Here is a 24,839-nt window from a genome sequence, read left to right on the forward strand (position 1 = left end):
GGAGAATTTACCCGTTATTTTTAAGCGTAACCTTCTGCTACTGATTGTCTTTTATAATTGCACGTTTTTATATATTGTGAGTTTTTATTAACTGTACAATAAACTAAACCTTAAACCGTAATCCTTTCTCAGTGGAACTTCAAGGACCCACTTTTAATCCCCGATAAACTCGAAGGCGGAGTTACAATGGACTAATCCAGACTACTTGTCGCGAGGCAGTTAGTTTTAAAAGTCATCCTTTTCTTATACTGGCTCAAGTGATTTGGTGCAGTCGTAACTACTCTGACTGCATTCCATTCCATCATTTATGATCATCTGTGTCATAACAGACGACCACCAACGAGCCTTCATTCTCTCCTAAAAGGATTTGCCCAGTACAGACTGGTAGGTCACGTTTCCTCCCAGCAGAAACAACAGCAGGCCTGGATGATCATATGACTCAAGCCTTTGGGACTCCTGAGAAAGCTCATCCTGACTATAGGCTGTTATAGCTTGAAATAAAGATTTACGACATAAACGTTTAACACTTTTCACATGAAGGGCTGGAACTCCTACTCTGCCGAAAATGTATTAGTTTCTCTAAGGACAGGTCTCTGCTAGGGCTAATGATGATATATTTTACAATTCTCTTATGTCTCCCTCGATATTCTAGATGCCCTTTCTGAATATTAAAAAATGCCCAAAATGGGCCTTAATTCATACATTTTAGGGCTTAATTCATAAACTTTTTTCTGAGAAAAGTAGTGTCATACTTCTAACTTTTATGTAACGTACTCCTGATTCACATCCCTATTTTATCCTGTTAAAGAACTTTGTGAATCTGTCTCGTAGGTGTTTTCTGTGCTGTTTGGGAGGCAATGGCTGTAGACAGGAGACAAAAAAACAGAAAAGAGTTAAATAGTTAATTTGCAAAGAAGGTTTGACAGGATGACTTAAAGATTGAGCTATGCAGTTAAGAGGCAATAGCAGCAAGAAAGAGGCAGTGCTGATGTGGCTGGAGTCAGGAGCATGCCAAAAATATTCACCTGTGGAAGCTGCCGAGAGAGCCTTCTGCAGTGGCTCTCCGTAGGGAAAATAGTTCCTGATAAAATTGAGAAGATTCACATTTTCTGTCATTTCATTACAATGCAACCAGCAGATGTCAATATTATACTGTGCAGTGATAACTAATTTATTGATCTCTAAATGATGAAAGGCTGAGTCGTCCCTGCTGGGATCTAAACCTGTGAGCTGCAGATTATACACATTTATAACACAGCAAAGAGTGCAATTCACCGATATTATGTGCACCTCTGTCGTGGCTGCCTCAACAGGTGATGTAATGCCGAAAACCGCTACAGGATGTTATTGATTTCGAAGGGTTGGCACTGTTGCAATCGCCTCACGCCAACCCCTAAGCAAAAGGTTCTATATTTTGGTGGGGGGAGGATGTTTCTATGAGAATTTCAATTTTAGGGAAGGCAATGAAAATCCAAGCGGTATTGCTTGAATAGGCTAAATTCAGTCAAATTAATGATATGGCAAATGTGCCTCACTCAGTATGAAAGCACTTATAGAATGTGTCGGTAGGGTCCCTCATTTAAGCAAGTGTCTGCTTTTCAAGTGTTGTTGGGACATTTTGTTCACAAATATGAACTCAGATGTGTTTGCCGTTTCACAGGCCCAAGAGGATATCCCGGCCCTCCAGGCCCTGACGGTTTACCAGGACCTATTGGTAGCCCAGGTCCCCCATCCATGGCTCATGGCTTCCTCGTGACCAGGCACAGTCAAACCACAGAAGAGCCTCAGTGCCCCTTCGGAATGAGAATGATCTATACTGGGTACTCACTGCTTTATGTGCAAGGCAATGAGAGGTCACATGGTCAAGACTTGGGTAAGAGCACACAAACCAAAATTGGCAATGCTAACATACTTTGGCGAGAATGCAATGTTTATTTCTGAATATATAGGTTTGCAATTGTCTGCAATGTTCAACAGAAAATGGCACAACAAAAATATATATATATATATATAAAAATGAAGAAGCGTGGCCCATCAGCCCAATAATTTCCATTTCTTGCCCTTGCCCTGTCCTTGAGAGGCAAGGTGGGACAAGCGGTCAAAAGTGTGATATCATCAGATTTTATAGGGTGGTGATGTCACTTTTGCTAGCCATGGTATTTTGCTGAGCGGACTCCCATGAGCACACCATTACAAGGGCCCAAGAAAATCAGTAGAACATATACCTATGGTCAGCTGGACATATTATTATATTAAAAATAGCATATTGGTTGAAAATATTTTGTACAATGTCTGTCACAATGAGATAGAGAGCAGCAGTAGCATAACTTGATTCAATGAATTGTTATGTTCTTTATGCTCGTTTGAATATTAATAGCTTTCATTATTAGATGAGTATCAGGTTCTGCATCCTCGTTGTTGCGATGCCACGTGCTTATAAGAAATGAAAAAATAAAATGTAGTACTTCACTCAGAACCAAGTGGCAAAGATTACTGTTAAGCATAGGTCAATACAAAGGACCAGAAGTGGCACAATTAAGGTTGTGTGTTTTACCGTGGTCACTTTAATTCATCCAGTTATCTAGGCAAAACACGCTCTGTGGTTCCAATCAAGAACTTCCTGATCAATGGCTTTGCTGGTAATAGCATCAAATATAACCATTACTACTATACTTAGGCTATGAATGTAAACATTGAGAATAGTTGCTGATAATCTGCATTTGAATTTTTTTATAACATATTGGGCTCGATTCACAAGTTTTGTTGTGACTTACTCTTGTGATTTTCCAGAATTACCCTTGGCTTACTCCTGGACTCCAGTACTAAGGGGCCCATTACGATCGCGGACAGCCCTGAGTAGGAGGGAACGTCCGCATGTGATGCGGCGTTCCCTCATGTGCAATTAGGATGTGACCGCCACCCTGGCGGTCACATCCTCTATTTTTAACATTGCGGCGTGTGCTGCTTGAAGCAGCACCCGCCGCAATGTTAAAAATGAAAGCTGTGCATTTGCATGCCCAAAGCAGCAGGCACCGCGCGGTGCCTGACGCTCTGTGCACGCAAATGCAGGGGGGTACCATAGGTACCCCCCATGTGCACCCCCCACCCCCCTTCACCCCTGGGGGCCCGCAACGGGCCCCCAAACAAAAATCCGTATGCCTTTGCACAGTGGAAATGCCGCCATGTAAATGCATAGAACTCCAGACATCCTAATATGGCTGGCGGTGTCTGAGAGACACCGCCACCATATTAGGCCTTTTCCGCCGTGGTTGTAAGCCAACCGCGGCGGAAAAGCAGCGGACTGAAACCAGGACCCACCAGCCATCCTAATGTGGCGGTGGGTCTTTGGTGGGTCCGCAGAGGATTTTCCGCATTCGCCGGGCCGCGGTGGCTTCCGCCGGCCCGGAGGATGCGGAAAATCCTCCATCATAATGTGCCCCTAAGTCAGGAGGTCTGCAAGAGTATGTCACACCCATTCACAGTTAAATCATTGTAAATAGATCCATTTACTTTTTTCATGTGCTATATTTTTTATGGATTTTTTAAGGTTGTTTTTGTTAAACTTGTTTAATTGGATTTTAGGTAAAAAGCCAACCGCCAAATAAGGCAGGCATCTCTTTAAAATGTAGGCTCCCTGTTGCACATTCACGGGCTGCCATCCAATCACAGTATATGCTCCTAGTTTCGCATTCTTAGCAGCTTTCTATGTGCTTCCGCTTACCCATTCTCCAGCAGTCATCCCATCATAGTGTACGCTTCCAGTTATGATTCTCTGGCAGCCATCGTACCACAATGCTCGCTCTCAGTTACACATTCCCCGGCAGCTGTCCCATCACAGTGTATGCTCCCAGTTACGTATTCTCAGCAGCTATCACATCAGAGTGTACGTTCCAATTTACACATTCTCTGGCAGCCATCCCAACAAAGTGTACACTCCCAGTTACACATTCTTAGCAGCTATCCCATGAGTGTACGTTCCCATTTACACATTCTGCGGCAGCTATCACATCAGAGTGTACGTTCCCATTTACATATTCTACAGCAGCTATCCCATCATAGAGTACACCCCCAGTAACGCATTCTATGGCTGTCATTCTGTCGCAGTGTACACTACCAGTCACTCTTTCTTCCTGCTGAATCTCCTTGATGTTGTTTCAGGTACCGCTGGGAGCTGTCTTCGCAAGTTCAGCACAATGCCTTTCCTGTTTTGTAACATCAACAATGTGTGCAACTTTGCCTCAAGAAATGACTATTCCTATTGGTTGTCCACTCCAGAGCCTATGCCAATGAGCATGGCGCCCATCACTGGTGAAAGCATAAAGCCTTTTATCAGCAGGTAAGAGCGACGTGCGCAGTTGCGGGCACACAAAATATTGATGCCATAAATATAGTTGCACAAAAAATTGTGGATATATATATATATATATATATATATATATATATATATATATATATATATATATATATATATATATATATACTAAAAATAAAATATAACAAAGAATACAATTAATAAATGCAAATTTGATTTGATATTTATTTTAACAAATATAACAAATAAACTTAATTTTAAAAAGTTAATCACACATATATAATAATTATTATATATATATATTTACTATAAAACAATTATTAAACGAAGAATTTTAATGTATTTTAGAATTATAAAATGATATAAAAATGTAACAAAGTGATCAAGGCGTAATGCTGAAACGCGTTGCTGTGTAACTGCAAATAAACTAAGTTTACAACGTACCATTTGGTCTTGTCCGTATATCTTCTGAATTGAGAAGGTAGTGAACTGCAATATATATATATATATATATATATATATATATATATATATATATATATATATATATATATATATATATATATATATATATATAAATATATATATATATATATAAATATATATATATATATAAATATATATATATATATATATAAATATATAAATATATATACCAATTACATAAAGTATATTTAAAAACATTCTAATATAAATTAAAACATTAAATTATTTAAAGATCTTTAAACTTAATTTTCACGCTCCAGTCAGTGCAACAGTGGGGAAAGTGTTTGATAGTGGAGGGGTAAAAATTACTGTTCCCACTTCAATGAGTGCAAAAGTAGGGAAAGCGTTGGATAGAAAAAGGGTAAAAATTACTATTCCCACTCCAACTAGTGCAACAGTAGGGAAAATGTTGGATAGCAGCGGGGTAAAAATTACTTTCGTACCCCGTAAGTTCAACAGTAGGGAAAGTATTGGATAGCAGAGGGATAAAAATTACTTTTCCCACTACAGTTAGTGCTACAGTAGGGAAAGTGTTGGATAGCGGAGGGGTAAAAATGACTATTCCCACTCAAATGGGTGCAACATTAGGAAAAGTGTTGGGAGCGGAGGGGGTAAAAATTACTATTCCCACTCCAGTGAGTGCAACAGTGCAACAGTAGGGAAAGTGTTGGATAGCAGAGGGGTAAAAATTACTACTCCCACTCCAATGAGTGCAACAGCAGGGAAAGTGTTGGATAGGGGAGGGGTAAATATTACTATTCGCCCTCCAGTGAGTGCAACAGTAAGGAAAATGTTCGATAGCAGAGGGCTAAAATGTACTATCCCACTCCAGTCAGTGCAACAGTAGGGAAAGTGTTGGATAGCAGGGGGATAAAATGACTATTCTCACTCCGATGAGTGCAACAGTAGGGAAAGTGTTGGATAGCGGAAGGGCCAAAATTACTATTCCCACTCCAGTGCAACAGTAGGGAAAGTGTTGGATAGCGGAGGGATAACATTTACTATTCCCACTCCAGTAAGTTCAACAGTAGGTAAAGTATTGGATAGCAGAGAGATAAAATACCTACAAATATTATATGAAATAAAATAAAAAATACCTTTCGAACAAAGAAATATTTTTATTTAGAAATTATTTATTAGCAAAAAACTTGAATTAATACATAAATGTAGTCAATTTACTTCCTACCCTATACCACCACACAACTCACAAACCACATCCAAAATAAAAAAGTACTTACAAATATTATATCAATAAAATAAAATAAACATTTCAAACAAATACATATTTGTATTTAGAAATTATTTATTAACAAAAAACATTAATTATTACATACATTTAGTCCACTTACTTCCTACCCTATGACACAACACAACTCACAACCCACAAAAAATGTATTTGCATAATTAACATAATTAATTTTCAATTAAACACATATTATTAATTAAAAACAAATTAAAACACATACAATTAATTAACTCCCCACCCTTTACACCTATAATCCCCACAGGCCCATACCTAAAATTGAACTGTAAAATTAAATTAAATAACTAATAGTATTTAACAACTAATTATAAAGTGAGTAAAATTAATTTACTCCCACCCTTCACCCCTACAATTTCAAAAGCCACACGCCCCAAAAAATTAAACAATTACCCTAATTGATTATTAATTAACTAATTATTAATACATTAAAAATAAATTACTTCCCACCCTTTACCTCTATAAGCCCCACAACCTGCACCTTAAATGAATTAAACAATTACCATAATTAATTGTCAAATAATTAATAAATATTAATTTACAACTATTTAATAATTAATGAAAAATAAATAACTTCCCACACTTTACCCCTATAAACACCACAGCTCACACCTAAATGTAGCAAAAAATATTTAAAACACTATTAATATTATACAAGCTCAACTATATAAATATTAATAAATAAAAAATATTCATTAATTTATTATAATTAAATTACTTCTCGCCCTATTCCCCTATAAAACCACAACCCGCTACAGAACTCAAATATGCTATATTTAAATCAAACAAAGTTAATAACTACTAAAAATGTAACACATATACTAAAAAGCAAACAATACTTAAACAAAAAATACATCACATACATTTAAAATATATACTAAAATACATAACACTAATTAAAAATTCGATATTTTAAACAACTATATTTTTTCAAACGATATTAATGACTTCTATATTTTTAATAATAATATTTATTACTTAAAAGTCGTTATTCTTGACCAGGATATATTCGTGCTGTCAATATTTCTGTGTCATGATATTTAAAACTCAATATTAGTGTAAGTCGACATTTCCAATTCGATAGTTTGACTGAATACCATGTCCTACGATACCTCTGGCACTGTACTACTGCACTCAAGGGTCCTAATATTAGTGTCAGGAACAGAAAGTAAAATGTGTGTTTATTTTATGTAGTTTCCAAAATATGCTCTTTCCCTAGCCGCTCACCAGCAAATAGGTGGCTCATAATGGTACAAGGTGTTAACACTCTAAATTCATGGGGCTAAACTGTGAATGATGTCACTTTCGGTATCCCTGGCATTTTGGTGAATTACCATCTATGAAGATACAATTCCTCCTCCACTGTAGTAAAACACGCTAGCGGTGACCTTCCTATGTACATGAAAGAAGGATATCATATCGGTTCTTCTTACCGCATAGGTTTTAGACGTGTGGTGACTGTTGAGTTGGTCCTTATTGTGGTAACTCATTGCTTTTGCAGGTGCTCAGTATGTGAAGCTCCAGCCATGGTCATGGCAGTTCACAGCCAAACCATACAAATACCCTCGTGCCCAGAAGGGTGGTACTCGCTGTGGATTGGCTACTCATTCGTCATGGTAAGACTCCTATACTTGAATAAATAATCTCATGTTATGCATCATCTGCTGCCCATGTCAGACAGGAGAAAACGGATTTAAAATGAACACAGGGGCTGTGACTGTTGAGATCCTTCGGCATCAGGACCTCATTTCTAAGAAGGAAGTATCTCACCATTGTTGATAGATTGCAAAGACCAGCAGTAGTACTCTAGTGTCACTTAAAGGGGTGGAATAACGCCCAACAGTGGAAATCTTTAAGCAGATTTCTGACGATTGAATTAAAACTGAGGTGGCAAATGCATTATGACCAGTTACCAGAAATGCGGCATCCTAAAACGTAATCCTAAAAGAGGCATTCTAAAATGTAATGCTCAAAATAAGATTAGTTTTGACTTGTCTTAGAAAGAGTTAAAAGTATAACCACATGCCACTACCTGGTCCCAAGATCAGACATGTCGAAATTTTTTACCTGAATACACTTCTCAATTAAGAACACTGATGAAACTTCAGATTGTTTGTAAAATATATATATATGGCATTGTAACATGCTACAGTGCTTTAATGTCATAGATTCAAACCAATAAAAATGATTTGAGAAAACATCACTACCAGGAGCCATATTTTAGATTCTGCCCTAGGGGCACAACAGGTGTCAGCACCTGCTTTGTGCACCCCCTGACACAACGTTATTCCAGAGGGGGCTTGTTAGAATGTGGTTCTGACACTATGGACTGCCCGGATTTTTCGCTTCTGGAGCACCTAATTGTTGAGCTTTTACTGTGGGGGAGCCTCATAAATTGGGACTCACCCACAGTGAACTCAGGATGTATGAGACTGCATGGGGATTTTACTGGTGTCCCCCTGGCTTGACCAGGCCACTGCGTAGCAGCTGGAGTAAGGGACACCGGGCTGGTTACATGCAGACACGTGTACATGTGTGAGCACACATGTAGGGGCTGCACAGGAGAGATTCCTAGCGTGTGCTATCCGGGAGCAGCTACAAGATGAAGGGTGTGGCAGGACTTGTGCAGAATTGGGTGGTGATATGGAATAGGCTTTATACACTGCAAAAAAACATGCCAAGGAAAGTCAGTGTGTTTTACTGTGTTTTTTCACTTTATTATTCCCTTATGGGGATGTGGAGCCCATGGGCTAGAGTAACTTCAATAAGGCCTACAGATTCCAGACATGCACTAAAGTCCACTGTAGCAGATGTGAAAAGAAGTATTGTGCAGAGCCCAAAGTCATATTTGTACTGCTTTTGGGCCATACAGAACTGTCATATTTCTCTGAGCCAGCCATAAAAAGACCCTGGCTGAGGGCTGACCTCAGCAGGATGGATTGATAACCTTTCTCCCACAAGCGAAAGCCTCCTCTCCAGGAAGAGAAGATTGGTGGGGCTACAGGCTTATCCATCACTGGGCGCCAGGCACCAGGCTGCACGAAGGAAGGCAGGGTGGGGGAAGAGGCTTCAGAGACCATGTGGCCAGAGACCCTGGACGCCGCCATTTTGAACAAACCCAGAGGCTGGACAAGAAGGAGGGAGCAGGGGCAGGGAAGTGATATGTTGCTGTTGGATAGGCCAAACAGTGACTTCCTGCCAGCACCCTACTCAACTTTTAAAAACTGCTTGCACAGGAAGGGAAATTCTCTCTGGGGTGTGGTATGCTGAGGCGGAAGGTGATGAAACCTGGCAATGGCAATTGGAAGGAGAGATACCCCTACTGCCCCCCAGGGCCCTAACCGCAACAGAAGAAGAGCCCAGTATCAGTGCGCAGAAGCAGAGGCCACTACGCAGGGAGAAGAGAGGACCAGGAGGAGAGCCAGGTGAAAGGCTGGTGCAGGGAGCCAGTGAAGACCGCTCAATGCAGAATGCATCCTCTTGGAGACCCGGAGGGCAAAGGAGAGTGCTCCCGGGGGGGGGGGGGGGTGAAAATGGAGAGAATTGGACCCCTGGGGGCTGAGATATGCCCCCAGAAGGTACGCGACCTTTGACCTCCAAGAAGACCGACGACGAAGCGCGTGGGGCTCCACTGCTGGTCTTAAATGTGCCCCCGGGGTGGGTCCGGTCCCGAGGGCTGCCCCCCAAAGACGACAAGTCAGGCTACGCCGTTGCGCACCCCATGAAATTACCATGCAGGGTCCCAGGAGCCCAACCTGGCCCCCGCCACGCTGAAGCCGGGAAGCGCCATCGCGCTCCCCGGGCCCCGATGAGCGAGTGGAAGGCGGGGGGCACCGGCGCACCCCCGTGAAGTGGTGGCCCAGGTGCCCGGGACCCCATCCCCGGGCCCTGAAGAGAGGAGAAGTCACGGCTGGGGGCCTGGGACCCTAAATGCCCAGAGGGCGCGGGAATGCCGCTGCACTCCCCCCAGGCCATAAGAAGGAGGTGGGAGTGCTGTCACACTCCCCCGAGGTCCTGATGGCCCAGCGAGAACCTCCGTTTCTGCCCACAGGAGCAGGCAGACCAGAAGACCGGTGCCGGCTCCCACGGCAGCACACAAGGGTTATTCCATGATGTACAGGTCTTGCTTGCTAGCTACAGATGTAGTAATACAGGAATTTCTTTCCGCCCTGGTGCTGCCTCGGCTGACGGAACACCAACAAGAGGAATTGGGTGCTCCTCCTCTGAAATAAGGGATAGTATTTTCTTCCTCTCAAATGGTAAATCTTCGGGTCCAGACGGACTGCCGGCTGAATTTTATAAAGCCTATTTGGACATACTAATACCGGAATTGTTGCGGGTATACGCAGCAGCTCTCGATGACTCAGCACTCACACCCACGCAAAATGAGGCAAAGCTGATCTCCCTGTTAAAACCAGGCAGAGACTCTGAACTCTTGGGCTCCTATCGTCCACTGGCTCTGTTGAATACAGACTATAAATTACTTGCCTCCACCCTAGCAAAACGAATAGCCCTGTTTGTGCCCACCCTGGTACATACTGATCAAAATGGATTTGTTCCAGCCAGGAGTACCTCTCTTAATATTCGGAAATTATTTAGAATCCAGAAGTATGCAACGAAGAATTGGCCACGATCTGGTTGTCTAGTGTTGGACCTAGAGAAGGCCTTCAATGCGTTGGAGTGGCCCTATCTTGCAGCGGTCCTACGCAAGTACGAGCTGGGTGACGGTTATTTGCAACTGGTACAACTACTATATCAGCACCCCACGGTACGGGCTTGCCCGGGTAGGCTCATCTCTGATACAGCCAGGGTTCGGCGAGGAACCCAACAGGGATGCCCTTTGTCCCTGCTGCTCTTTTCCCTTGCTATGGAGCCTTTAGCGGCTCTCCTCCGAGAGAGCGGCGCAGATTGGGGCATCCCCTTGAATGATGGACTCCACATAGTGTCTTTATATGCAGATGATCTTCTACTGTACATAAGAGACTTGCACGCTGTGCTGCCGGCCATATCCCCACTGTTCCGTGGCTTCCAGGCAGTGTCAGGCCTAAGGGTAAACAGGGCTAAATCAGGCGCTTACTCTTTCCGTGAAGACGTGGCTGTAACAGATATAACTATCAACGGGACCGCGTTTACTTGGTACCCGACTACATTCAGGTACCTAGGCATATATATCTACAGGTCCCCGGCAGATATATTGGAGGGTAACTTAATCTGCGCCATTTCCTCTATAAGGGCACAGATGCACTTCTGGAAGACTCTACTGCTCAATGTGATGAGTCGGATTACCCTAACCAAAATGAAAGTACTGCCGAGGCTACTGTATTATTTTGCAAACCTTCCGGTATATGTTTCAGTATGATTATTTCAGGAGCTGGAAGGATTAACCCGAAGCCTAATCTGGAATACAGGGTGACCCAGGATAGCACTGCAGAAATTGTATGCACCATCGGAAAGTGGAGGCTTGGCAGTCCCTCATTTGGAGATATATTATTTGGCTGTGCAGCTACAATGGTCACTAAGTGGCTGAGTGGCAAGAACCGGGTGGACACGGTGACTGAGACCTCAATATAGACGCAGACACAGATCTGTAGCTTGTTTCATCCACAGGCGAAACTCCCCCGCCCGACACAGATACATATTGAATTAGCGCATAGATGTTACAAGAGGAGCCTTCAACTCACGAAAGATACGGTCCCTTATGCGCCAATATTGCCACCTATCGGGATGCCCAGAGGTAGAGATACTATAACAGAAGTAGCACTTATGTCCTGGACCGAAGCAGGAGTGGAGACGCTGGGAGACCTGTACGCAGATGGTGTCATACTACCTTTTCCGACCCTGACGGCCGATAATGGTTTGCCGGTAGGCCAGTTCCTTCTACATGCAGCCATCATATGGACGCTGACACTAGCATGGGGAGACTTGGCGAATGAGCCACAGACACATCAGTTATTGCAGTATTTGCACGTAATGGGAGAGGGGTCACATGTAATCCACTGGCTGGTACAGGCCCTCCTACTCCATGTGTTAAAACCACTACAGAGACTCCGCAAACATTGGGCTGAAGACAGAAGCCGACCCTGGACCGATAAGGAATGGGAATGCGTCCTAGCCAGTGCCACACACATACCACGCAATTCCCGATTTAAGCTTATACAAACATATATATTGCATAGGGCGTATCTCTCACCAGATAAGATTAATAAATATTTCAACGTCAACACTTCCGAATGCCCGAGATGCCGCCTCCTTGGTGCTGATCTACTACATATGCTATGGTCTTGCCTCCTGCTTTTACCGTATTGACGCACGATAACAGAAGTACTCACGAATTGCACTAACACCGAAGTGCCCACTACATGGGAGGTCTGTATCCTGGGGTTTTATAAATGAACCAAAGTCAACAAAGTCATTTCTAGATTTTGTGACCTAGGCCTAATAACCGCAAAACGACTGATCACAAAGAGGTGGAAAGACAAAGATCCTCCGGAGGTGCACCACTGGACAAAGTCCTTAGAGGTCTGGGCACAGGTAGAGAGCACTATCCTTCATAGGGAAGAAACAGCAGGGTTGCGGAAGTATCCCATAGCGCAACCCTGGGATGATGCTCTCAAAGCCCTTCCATATTCTACTGCCACATTGCGCACACCCCCTACACAACAAGCAGGGGACACTACCTGACGCGTCGCTTGAGCATAGCTGCTACGCCGCACCTACAGGAAACTTCAGCCGCAGCTGTTGGGTTAAGTAATGACCTTACATTCCTCACTCATGATTCATAAACATGCCTTCTGCTATAGGATACCCTAGTGTACACACAATAGCACATAGCACAGGAACGGCAACCTGCATTCACTACGGACATACAAGCCTAGACATGACTGAACTCGAATGGCATTCTATACACTGGCTACATATTTCCACCAGTATTTGATGTCTTCTTTCTTTTGATTTTATTAAGTTTTCATTGGTTGTGGTTAAATGTTTGAGGTAAAAAGAAAACCCAAAACAAAAAAGAGAAGAAAAGACGAAACGAAGATATCTAGTAATTGGTTACGGCATTTATGTACTCTTTTGCCCATGGACAATTGTGTGTTATGATTTCACTGTTAAGCTGAGGATGGGTGGCGCACTCCTGCATACATAGATATACTAGTATACTGTAGACCGCAGTTCGAAACTGGCACACATGATAGACACATCTCGCTTCTCAATTAGAGATGATAGTACAAATGGGCTGTTAACGTCCATGTCACATTACAAATGCATTTCAATTCGCGCACAGTGGACATGAATAATAGTGGGTTGCACACTGACCTGCCTCATGAACATCAATGAGGTAAGTCTCCATTTGTGACTAACTGTGATTGAAAGCCATTATGGGAATGGTGGCCTACGGGGGTATATGAGTATTGTCAATGGTCTTGTGGACCACCGTCTATTTCCAGTTGTTTTTTTAAATCGCAAAAGGGGCAGACTGCGTCAGAAGGAACCCTTTGCCTTTTGTGGTATGCATTTTTGCTGTGTTTGAGTTCTTAGTAACGTTTCAATACTTGTGACCAGATTTTGTCGCAGAACATTGATACATAGCTTTCTGATTCAGAATTTGGAAGAGACACCTACTGCTCACCACTTCTAGATATCGAATCAGTATTCACTTCTAAACTTTTTTCAACCCCTAAAATGGAATTAATACATTTAAAAAAAGCATTTTTACGTTCACAAATGCCAAAGCAACTGTAAAAATACTTAATACATATGGCCCTGAATGAAAGCAATCCAGACCACTCTGTGAGCCCATTATCAAGGCATGTTTTCATTCTATATAGTTGTTTGTTAGAGGGGGCGGGGAGTTGTACTCATCACTCATTTTTGCAAACGCCTTCATGCTGCCTGCCCCACTAGGTCCAGTTACTTGGAAATACAGATCCTCAAATCCGTTCAGCCTGTTCTCATTTTTTAAGGCAGTGCCTCCCTACAAGTGGGCTTCTTTGGTGATTTTTTACTTTTCCCAGTCTTGAAGTGCAGTGGTCCTTGCCTAATCTCTGATTAATTCTAGCATTGTAACAGGTAGGTTGCTTTTCCACCCTCCCCCTTGGAGTTATTGGATATAGGTACGTAAGTATGGAGGGCTGTTTGAGGACAACAAGGGATTTGTAATATCTGTCCTATCTATTGTTAACATATGCTAATGACTAAGGGCTATATTTGGAGGAGAATCGTTCATCTAAATTGGCTTAAACATGCTCAGTGCATTTTGGTGGAATTTCTGGCAACTGCTCAAGCCCTGATATTCATTTTTTGAATTTGTGCATTCCTAACGGATGCGTATGCTCATTGGTCCCAAAACAGCATGCCATAGTTCCTGGAAGACTCGTGATTACTCTGTGCAACTGAGGATGGGCGGATAACCACTTAGTGCAAGACGAGGTCCAGTGCTTAATTTGAGCTGGTGGTTTCCAGTATTCGGCACCGGTACTTTGTCAACACCAGCACTTATGACAGTCATCCACATGGTGACACTGTTTGTCTACTTTAGAGATGAGCACAACAACACTTGTTTATTAATTAAATATGCATAACAAGCATTTACAAAGCAATGGTCTCGGCATTGTTAAAGTTAGAGCTATTGGCATTGCTCGTGAAAATATTTTTATTTATGTTTTGGGTTTTAAAACATATAAATACATGACATTGTCATTTGCAATGCCAATAGCTTAATCACTCACATATGCGAGACCTTTTGCATTTGCATTTGCACCCACACAGAGCCACCCACACAAAGCCACCCACACACACATAGAGAGCCACCCACACAGAGCCACCCACACAGTCATTCACATAGAGCCACCCACACACACACAGAGCCACCCTCACACAGACAGAGCCACCCACACATAGAGCCACCTATAAACAAATAAGTTACTCACACAAAGCCACACACACACACAGAGCCACACACACACACAGAGCCACACAGAGCCCCACACACACAGAGCCCCACACACACAGAGCCCCACACACACAGAGCCACACACACACAGAGCCCCCCACACACAGAGCCCCCCACACACACACAGAGCCCCCCCACACACAGAGCCCCCCACACACACACAGAGCCCCACACACAGAGCCCCACACACAGAACCCCACACACTGAGCCCCCCCACACACACAAACACAGAGCCCCCCCACACACACATACACACAGAGCCACACACACACAGCCAGACACACACACACACTCAGAGTCACACACAGGGAACAGAGTCCAAAAAAAACGATCACAATGAGGGAACAGAGTCCAGAAAAAACGATCACAACGAAGGGCGGACGGGAGGGCAAAGCACACGAAGAAGGGCGGGCGGGAGGGCAAAGCGCACTGAAGAAGGGCGGGCGGGAGGGCAAAGCGCACTAAAGAAGGGCAGACGGGAGGGCAAAGCGCACATGAATCCTTTGACTATTTGTGGTCAATACATTCTTCTTTGGCAGTACATGTTGCTCCACACAAATGTTCACCAACCTACTGCTTTTTTTTTGGCCCATTGTCACAATGGGTGGCTTTGCCGCACAACGTGTTGCTGTGGGCACATGGGAAAGCACATAGCCAGTGAAGTGTACTAGGTGTGTGCTTAATTTGTAAAAAAATAAGTGCCAGGGCCCTCAACAGGAGACCACAGATGTTTGCACCACACATTGCCACTGTACTTGCACAAGTACTAACCACCACACTGCTACAAGTGTGACAATTCAGACTGTTTGAGGCTGCCAAAGCTTTAAGAATGGCTTGGGTGGCAGTTATTAGTTGGTTTCAATGTATATGGAATTAGCAAACAACTGTTTTTTTTGCTCATCTTTAAATTGCACAAACAGCCCCACCATGTGGCTGCCGTTATAAGAGCTGGTGCCAGCAATTAAGTGCCAAATCTGCGCACCGGAAATCACTGGATCAAATTAAGCACTGGTAGTGCTTAATTTGTGCCATTGGTTGCAGGTAATTGCCTCCAATGCTTATTGTTCAGGCTGGGGCCTATTTTTCATCATCAAACTTTAATCATGAGCCAGAGAGACCAAGGCAGAAAAGAATGAATGATACATTAATTAGGTGCAACAAATACCAAAACAAGGATGTCCTGGTATAGAAGGAAAGGGCACAGTTTAGAGGATTCGTTGAATAACCACACTTTGATGTTTTTTTCCTGACGACTAAGTAATTATATTTTGGTCTAGAAGTCAGATCTGAAGGTATGTGCCAGAAGACATGTGTGATCTGTAATGGAATAACGGTGTTTCCTGTCTTGGATGATGCTACTGGCCTTTCAACCTATAAAACGCAGATTTTCCACAAATTTCTCCCCAAAATAAGCCCGAATGCTAGCCATACAATGATTCAAGAAAGGTTGCGATCCGTAAATGTGGGTAGCTTTTCTTTGGGTGCCTGGGCCACTGTTTCATCCCAATCCACTCATGATTACCTCACCACAAAGTGAGGTATTTACCAGATCTGGAAAATACATTGTGGTATCTGGTAAATACTTCCTGTCTGAGTTCAATCTCAGAAATGGGGTACAACAGGCAGAATGTAGTCCAGCCAAACTAAATGTAACATCCTGGTAATTATCAGGTACATTTTGGAGTATCTAATAGAGTGCAGAGTTTATAGGACCCAGCAATCACTGGCTAAATCTTCACTACTTATAGTTGCTATCCTTGGGTAAACAGGGGTGTGCATATGGATATACATTTTACATACCTCCTATTGAGACCAGACTCAGAAATAGGGCATAACATTCTGAATTTGTGCCATCTGCACTCAATTCCATATTTCCCGTTAATTACAAGGTATTTTGTGGGATACTTTATGGAGCGTAACTATCAGACCCTACAATTACCGGGTAAACTTTCATACACAGAAGTTTGCGCATAGATCAGAAACGTATGCCCCACTCGTAAACAATGCGAGCAAAACTTCAATCCACGTATTACTAATTCTGACACTGGAAGCATTCAGTTGCCCTGCTCTGCACTTGCACAATGCAATTGACACATTAAATCCATTGAAGAGTTTCTAAAATCGTGAAGATCTCGGCATGATTAAGCGTCTTGTTATAGCAAATGTATTTCAGGCGTTAACCTTTAATTCCGTAGCAAGCGACCGTGAAAAACAAGACCAACATATTCTGCCCGTGCCCATGACACGTTTCTCAAAATGTCAGCCAAAATGGGGATGGAATAAGCAGCGGAGAAGGGCTAAACGAACAGCGAGTGGAGAGTGACACAGCACACGAGAGGCCTCTTAAAAAAGAGCTGCACCGCAGCCTGCTTCCCTCGGTGTCACTCGCCACCTGTCAGCAGTGTGTGGTGGGTAAACCGCTGGCAGTGCAGGGCCCGCAGCTGCCAATCTCACCTTTGTTATTGGCACGTCACGGCGTAACAATGGTGTCAGCTACACAATAGGAGCGGGCGAGCACGACAAAGAGCCTGCATAATGAAAAACGCCGTCACCAGACAAATCCGCCGGTGATTGCTAGAGCTATTCGTCAAATATGTGGCAGTATATTTTATTAATGCTGTCTTGCCAACGCGATAATTTAAGCATGGTTAAAGCATCTCGGGCCCAAAAAATGGAGCGCAAAATAGAACTGTCCACAGAAAGTCATTTACTGCAGAATACAAATCTCTGCGTCACTTTGCTGACAACTCTTCTTAATTTGCTGTAAATTCAATGCGCGCTGAAAAGTGAGAACAGTACAAATTTCAGGAAGTAATTCTTAGTTAAGACAAGCAGGGAACAGAGGACACCACCATCTTTCTCCGAGGCGAGGCAGACATGCCTCGGAGAAAGCATCGTATTTTTTCAGATTCGGGGGGGTGGTTTTAGCAGTTGAGTGACGGATGACGTCACAGAGTTAAAAACTGCAAAATACACGCCCCCGAATCCGAAAAAGACGGGGCTTGAACTGAGTGACGCCCCTCTGCTCCAATGGCTGGCCAGCATTTACGAGGTCAGCCAATGGAGAAGAGGTGCGGGTTCAAGCCCTACTGTAGCAAAACATTACATTTCGGGCTCTGCCCACACTGCTTACGCAGTGTGACGCTAGGCCCGAGACCTAAAAAATGACTAATGCCTGCCTCCCGAGCCATTATAGCTTTGGCGGCCGGGAATAGTCTGAATTGCACCACTTGTAAAGTGTGATGGTTAGTAGTTGTGTTGGTACTGTCATTGGCAGTGCTGGCAGGGGCAATGGGTGGTGCATATTCCAGTGGCCTCCGGACGAGGGCTCTTGCACTTATTTTGTTACAATATTTGCACTGACCAGGCCCACATCTCTGGGTAATTGGACATATGAACATGACCAAATATGCATATGCCTTCATTAGGATATGCAGGGGCAATTCGATGCAGTTATATTGCACCCAGGATCACTGATTCCGACCGGAGCTAAAATTACCTGGCACAGTAATATCCCACTATTACGTTTTAGCACCAATAGAATGTGAGTAGCTGTGGAAATCAGTGTTTGTGCTATGATATCTGCCGTTTTTCTCCACATTCAGGGCACTTTTCCCCTCAATATATTCGCCATATTTTCAATGGCAAAATGTGTTGGTTGCCAAAAGAAGCAAGTGTGAGTTTCCATACACAATTTGTAATCTCGATTGGGCAAATAGTCCCATTTTATCTGAATCTCGATTCCTTGACATCTGGCTCAAAGAGTACATGCATTTTTACATACTTGTATAAATTAAAACTGCATAAATATGGTTTGAGGTGCGGGCAAAGCTGGACCAAGTAAGGGCCAGCAGGGAATGTCTACCGGGGACGAGAGCACCCAAGGGGCAATGTAAAGCCTGAAAAGAGGCACACACAAGGATTGGGCGCGCCTTTAGAAAATCGCCAAACCACCTAATGGCAGAAAGGGGGCGGTGCGGGGCAAGGAGTTCAAAAGGTGGGCACAGGCACCCACCCCACCTGTCCTCATACTCTGACCACCGCCACAGAACCCAGCCACCCACACCGGAAAATGGCAGTCGTCACCAGCCGCGGGCCGTGGAGGGAGTTACGGTGGGGCAGGGAGGCGGGGAGGGGGAGGGGCGGGGTGGAGGGTGCTAAAAACAGGCATATGGATCATTGCAGGTAAGTACACAATTTAATTAATAAAAATGAAATTCGTAGCACGCACAGCATTGCTTTTTGCCATGCAGTGCGCGCTACGAATTTCGTTTTATTAATTAAATTGTGTATTTACCTGCAATGATCCATATGACTGTTTTTAGCACCCTCCACCCCTCCCCTCCCCCTCCCCGCCTCCCTGCCCCACCGTAACTCCCTCCACGGCCCGCGGCTGGTCGTCACAGCCACAAGTTTAACAGGAAAAAGGGAGGGAGGAGTCAGCCCCGAAAAATACCTAGAGGAAAGAGTAACCTGGGTAAAAGAGCTGCTCAAACAGTATCCTTGGGATGCCTCGTGGCAGGTACATCGGGGGAGCAGGTGACAGCACACAATGACAGCCAGAGTGGAAGAGCCGCTCAGACAGTGTCCTTGGGATGCCACATGGCTTGGGCACTAGGAGCAGGCAAATGGCCAGCAAGGGTCCAGGGCAAGCGAAATGGCACTTGCAGCTTACCCACAAAATAGGTAGAATGGAACACAGAACACAACAGAACACTGAGATACCTGCCGAAGGGGGCACTCACACAGGGTCAGTGCTGTCAGCCAGAACAGAGATAAACCATAGGGGGGCAGTGTTTTACATGATAATGTGATGTGTAATGAACATGGGTTAAAAATGACCAACCAGTAAGTTGTGAAATGTATAAACCATGTGTTGAAAATAAACTGCAGCCTTTGATGCACCATAATCGGTTGTCCCTTGAGTGATTCAAGGGGGAGGGGATGCTGCATGACAAGGCTGCCAAGGAGGGAGCGAACTCGCCACCTAGAAAGGGTTACGCTCACACAATCAGTTCATAAATTGATTGGCAGGACTTCTGTTGAAACATGTTGCTATCACTTCCCAACAGTTTTAGTCAATGCAATGTTGTTTTAAATGGTGAAGAATATGACATTATGTAAAGACTTTATAGTTTCTATAACTCACCCCATACACTATTTGTTGGTTTTATTTTTTAGCAAACAAGTGCTGGTGCTGAGGGGTCTGGGCAAGCCCTGGCGTCGCCTGGATCCTGCCTAGAAGAGTTCCGGAGCGTACCATTCATTGAGTGTCATGGCCGGGGAACATGCAATTACTATGCAAATGCTTACAGTTTCTGGCTAGCCACCATTGAAAGAAGCGACATGTTCAAGTAAGTGTTTGTGGTGAAAGGTACCACTTTTTAGATGTTGAAGGACTAATGGATATCTGCTAAATTAACCTGAAATTCTGTAAAATTAACCCATAGTTCATAGTGCATTAAGCTCTGCTGAAATGCTATGTTCTTAACAAAATGAATGATGATGAAACCCATATCTCAGAGGGACCCGTGAACATTTTTATTGTGGTCCATGAAATATTTTTCGTATTTCACACGCTTTTATGAAATACAGGTTTTATAACACTGCATTTTGTACAACAAAAGCGCTTGAACATGTAATGTTCATTGAATATCTTTTACATCCGTATCAAATTGTTTTGCAGGATTTCCCAATTCAGCATTTGCGTTTTTCAATTTGTTTACACATTCCGAACTTGCAGCTTGAACACAATCCCTATATGCACTTCCCTTAAAGTTTCCCTTACAGCTTTTAAGCATTTTAGCTTCATGCTCAACCACTTATAACCTCATTTAGGTTTCTCCCCCTCTCTGTGCCTGCATGCTATGTTATGCTATATTAAAATCTATTTCTTTACAGCTCTAAATGTAATCACACACATGTTTTAGAAATGTTTTATGGTCTTCTCTTAGAATTCTAGTTAGAGAGTTCTTTTGCTTTAGGATATTTTACATATTTTGGGTATTTTGTGTAAATGTTATCGTTAATACCATGAGTGATTGTTATAGGTGATCTGCTATATACAGGTAATATACAATGTGCCAATCAGTACAAATTATGATCATCGCTGCCAGCTATTTTTTAAATGCTGCCACTGAAAAAGAAGAGCAAAAAGTGGGTATCTGTAGAGAAGAGGGCTTTGTTGGTACATAACAGCCGGGTCCAGGCCCGAACTACAGACTAGCCTATGCCAATGAAAAAGTTTCCCATTTAGATGCATTGCGTGTGAACAGTCCCTTGTGAAGTCCCTGCAAATCTTGCACTGATGTAGCCCTGGTAGACAAATATTAGACACACCTGTTGTAGAGATAACATTTCATTTAATTGTTGATGTTTTTCCTAAAAGCCCCTGACAAAGAAATAAATTACATTTCACAAATGCATTGCGATCAACTGCTTCCATCTCCTCTCATCAATAAAAATAGAATCTCATTGGAATAATCAATTGTTCTTCTGTCCTGTGCTGCTTATCCTCAGTAATTGATAATTTCTCCTCATGTTCACTTTTTTTTTCAACACTTCACATTTAATAGAACCCCAGTCTTCAAATCTGTGCATATATTATGGTATGTTAAAAATGAAGAGCCCCTGTGACATCTTGAGGTTGATTTCGGTTCCGCTTATGATGGGAGCAATAGGATTTCACTGCCACCAAATAGTCCTGTCTGGACTTCAGTGTAATGTCAAGACCACTTGAGGGTTGGGAGTGACTAATATGTGACTCTATAGAGACAAACTATGAAAGTGGTAATAGTGACCAGTGAGCCAAGTTTTAAGACGTTGAGTTGCTCATGTTATGATATGTTAATTTGGATGAATTTATGAAGCAATTGTACATAGAGATATGATCAAGTGGTCTGAATTATGACATATTAGACCTGACAACTTCCATTTTAGAATCTGACAGGATTTTAGCCTCCATTTTAAGTTCTAATTTTGTTGTTTCACTTTTGTAGGAAACCTACCCCGTCTACTCTGAAAGCAGGGGACCTGCGCACACATATCAGCCGCTGCCAAGTCTGCATGCGAAGGATATAGTTCTCAAACGGATTTCCAAGCAATTCTGCAACATGGTGCTATTTGTTTACCATCAAGGGAGTCTGCCGAAACCATATCCATGTACCTCACCATTTTACAAGACAGAAAGAGTAAATCGAGATATAGGAACTTTCTCATAAACTAACACGCTCTGCTCTGTACTTGCGGGAAGAGACTACAGACTACCCTGATAAGCTTCAAATGATGACATACTAAATGGCACTTTTGATTCAAATAAATAAGTACGTAACAGAATGCACTGATAATAAAGGAAAGCAGGAGCTTATTGGAAAACCATAAGGTGCTAGGAGGTATGCAGTGCCATTTTTTGCTGTTTGACTCCCATTATGTGTTCTTTGAAATTCAACAATCTCCAGTTCGACGTCTGCCACCTACCACTGTTTAACTGATGCAAAACTCTGTATTTTAAGCATGTACCTAATTTGCTTGTACAATGTTATGCTTATGCTGAAAAGGGACTGTAGCTAAATTTGTTTCATATCAAGCATTCATTTAAAAAAAAAAATCTACAGAAATGTTGTGTCTTTCTGGCAACCTGTGGTACTATGCAATTGTTTCGTTAAATTTAACATATAATGTTCAGCTGAAAGCGTAAGAATTACTATTGTTAGGTCAAAATATATATATATATTTTTATTAATTTATCTAGTCAACATTCCAGTGGATATATCCACATTCGATTTTCAACCACCCGTCAAAAGTGAGTCATTTAGTTCTATCCTTATTTTTTATTTTTTTGTTACAACCGCATATTAGCGACTAAATAACAGGTTACATCACATGTCTTGTTTTCCAAATTATTTTAAATTCCTTACATTGTTACAGAAAGCAAACTCAAAAATTGCTAGACCGAAATACTGTTTAAATACAAATTAATAACAATTTGATTTTTTCTCTTTGTGTATCTCTTTGTTGTGTTCAGGGTTTTAAGCACTAATCACACAATGAATGTCTTGATTTAAGAAAATGAAAACTGAAAAGGCCTTAATTTTGTCCATAGCCGTCGAGCCTTCTAGAAATCAGTAACCAAAACATCTATGATGAACCTCTGTGCTAATTCTCTGGCATTAGATGATCTACATTATGCACCAAAAGTATACTATGCAAATGTTTTACACAAATACCAAAAAACGTGTTAAAAACGTTAAGGCCTTTTATGTAATTTCCAAAGTGTTTTTACAGTGCCTCGTAAATTCCATGTTGTAATAAAACTATTTGTGTCATTTTTTTAAAATGTGTTACTTGCATCATTAGCAACCCTGCTCTCAGACCACCATGTATTCCACTATAAAAATTAGCTGAGGAACTTATCGAACACAGTCAGTCAGTGTCATCTTCAGAATTATAGGGGGCCCGGACAAGAAATATTTTGGGGACCCGGATCAGAATAAGTTTGAGTTTTATTGCTCATTTCCTACTAATACAAGGCTCATGGTGCCACACAACATTGTCTTATACGTTATTGAATGATACAGACACAGACAAAAGTGAGACAGAGTGAAATTTCACTTTCACAGGGGCCTCTTGCAAGGTGTGGGCACTCCAATCGCCCACTTTACCCATATCTCAAAAAGTCTCTACAATCTGTTATATGTGGAAATATGTTTGAGTACCCTCAACTATGACACATTCAACCTGGACCCCTGCCGTAACATTATATTGACCCAAGGTACCCATTTCATGAATAGCGCCAGTGTGACAAGCAACCGATTTCGGTATCAACAGCACCGATCGCCCTACTTTTTCTTCCCTCCCTGACACCAAGGTGTTGCACTCTCGACGCCGGCTGACTGAGGGATCAGCGTCGGTGGCACAGTCCTCTTTGGGATACCTTCCTCTGCCTTTGGAGGAGCCCCCTGTTATTTTTTCCACTTTTCCACAGGTATTTAAGTGATGGTGTGATCACATGCCTGAGCTAACTCCGCAGTTTCATTGGGTTTTTGCTCTTGGTGACGCTAGTAGCCTTGATTCTTCTCAATCCTTGAGCTTGTTTTCTCCTCTTCATCTCGCCACAGAGGCTAGCTTGGCTTTTGCTCAGCTTTTGCTGAGAGATGACATAGTTCTGGAGCTGCAACTTCCTTCTGTGGTAGTGGCCATTGATCCCCTACTTGGGGGGTATTCAGCAGGGCCAACTGAAAACTGAGCCTGCACTTCCCCTCAGTGAAACCCCCTTGGACATTCTGTTGATCAATTGCGCTAAACCCATTCCCAGGGCTTCTGTGGACCATGCTATAGCTCATAGGCACCATCCGTCCCTTGGAGACCCGCTTTGCCTTTCTCGTCAGCCTACTCCACACAGCTTTGTGGTTCAGGCTGCTACTGCTTAGCCCAGCATTGGCGCCATGCCTGACGTCCCTCCAGACATGGAGTCTAAAGGTCTGGATATATTTGGTTGATATCTCTTTTCTGCTACCAGCTCCGCTTTATGGTCGCTCAATACGGCTTGTGTTTTGGACCGCTTTTCTCATGTGTTGTCGGATTTGGTCTCGCATCTTCTTCCCTCCTTCCCTGGTGACACTCGGGATACTCTTACTCTGATTAACCAGGATGGCCATCAGGTGGTTACATTACTGATATGTTGTTGCATGGATACCACAGATTCTTTCGGATGGGTCATTGCCCTTTCTGTAGCTCTTCACCGGTGTGCCCAGGTACCTACCTCCGGCTTCTCTGAGGCTGAGGCCTTGGTGGACATGCCTTTTGATGGTCAATATCTGTTTGGCTCC

General features: G+C 42.9%; 1 protein-coding gene across 1 annotated transcript in view; it reads left to right on the forward strand.

The window, feature by feature from the left end:
- Positions 1-23,347, forward strand: part of COL4A1 (collagen type IV alpha 1 chain) — a 594,749-nt gene extending 571,402 nt beyond the window's left edge. Inside the window, exons 48-52 of the mRNA XM_078657555.1 lie at positions 1,661-1,873; positions 4,159-4,336; positions 7,561-7,675; positions 20,194-20,366; positions 22,011-23,347. Of these exons, the coding sequence (XP_078513681.1) occupies positions 1,661-1,873; positions 4,159-4,336; positions 7,561-7,675; positions 20,194-20,366; positions 22,011-22,092 (761 nt within the window). The 3' untranslated portion in view covers positions 22,093-23,347. The remainder of the gene's footprint in view (positions 1-1,660; positions 1,874-4,158; positions 4,337-7,560; positions 7,676-20,193; positions 20,367-22,010) is intronic.
- The last annotated feature ends 1,492 nt before the right edge of the window (positions 23,348-24,839 follow it).

This window comes from Lissotriton helveticus, chromosome 8 (genome assembly GCF_964261635.1).
Source record: "Lissotriton helveticus chromosome 8, aLisHel1.1, whole genome shotgun sequence".
NCBI lineage: Eukaryota > Metazoa > Chordata > Amphibia > Caudata > Salamandridae > Lissotriton > Lissotriton helveticus.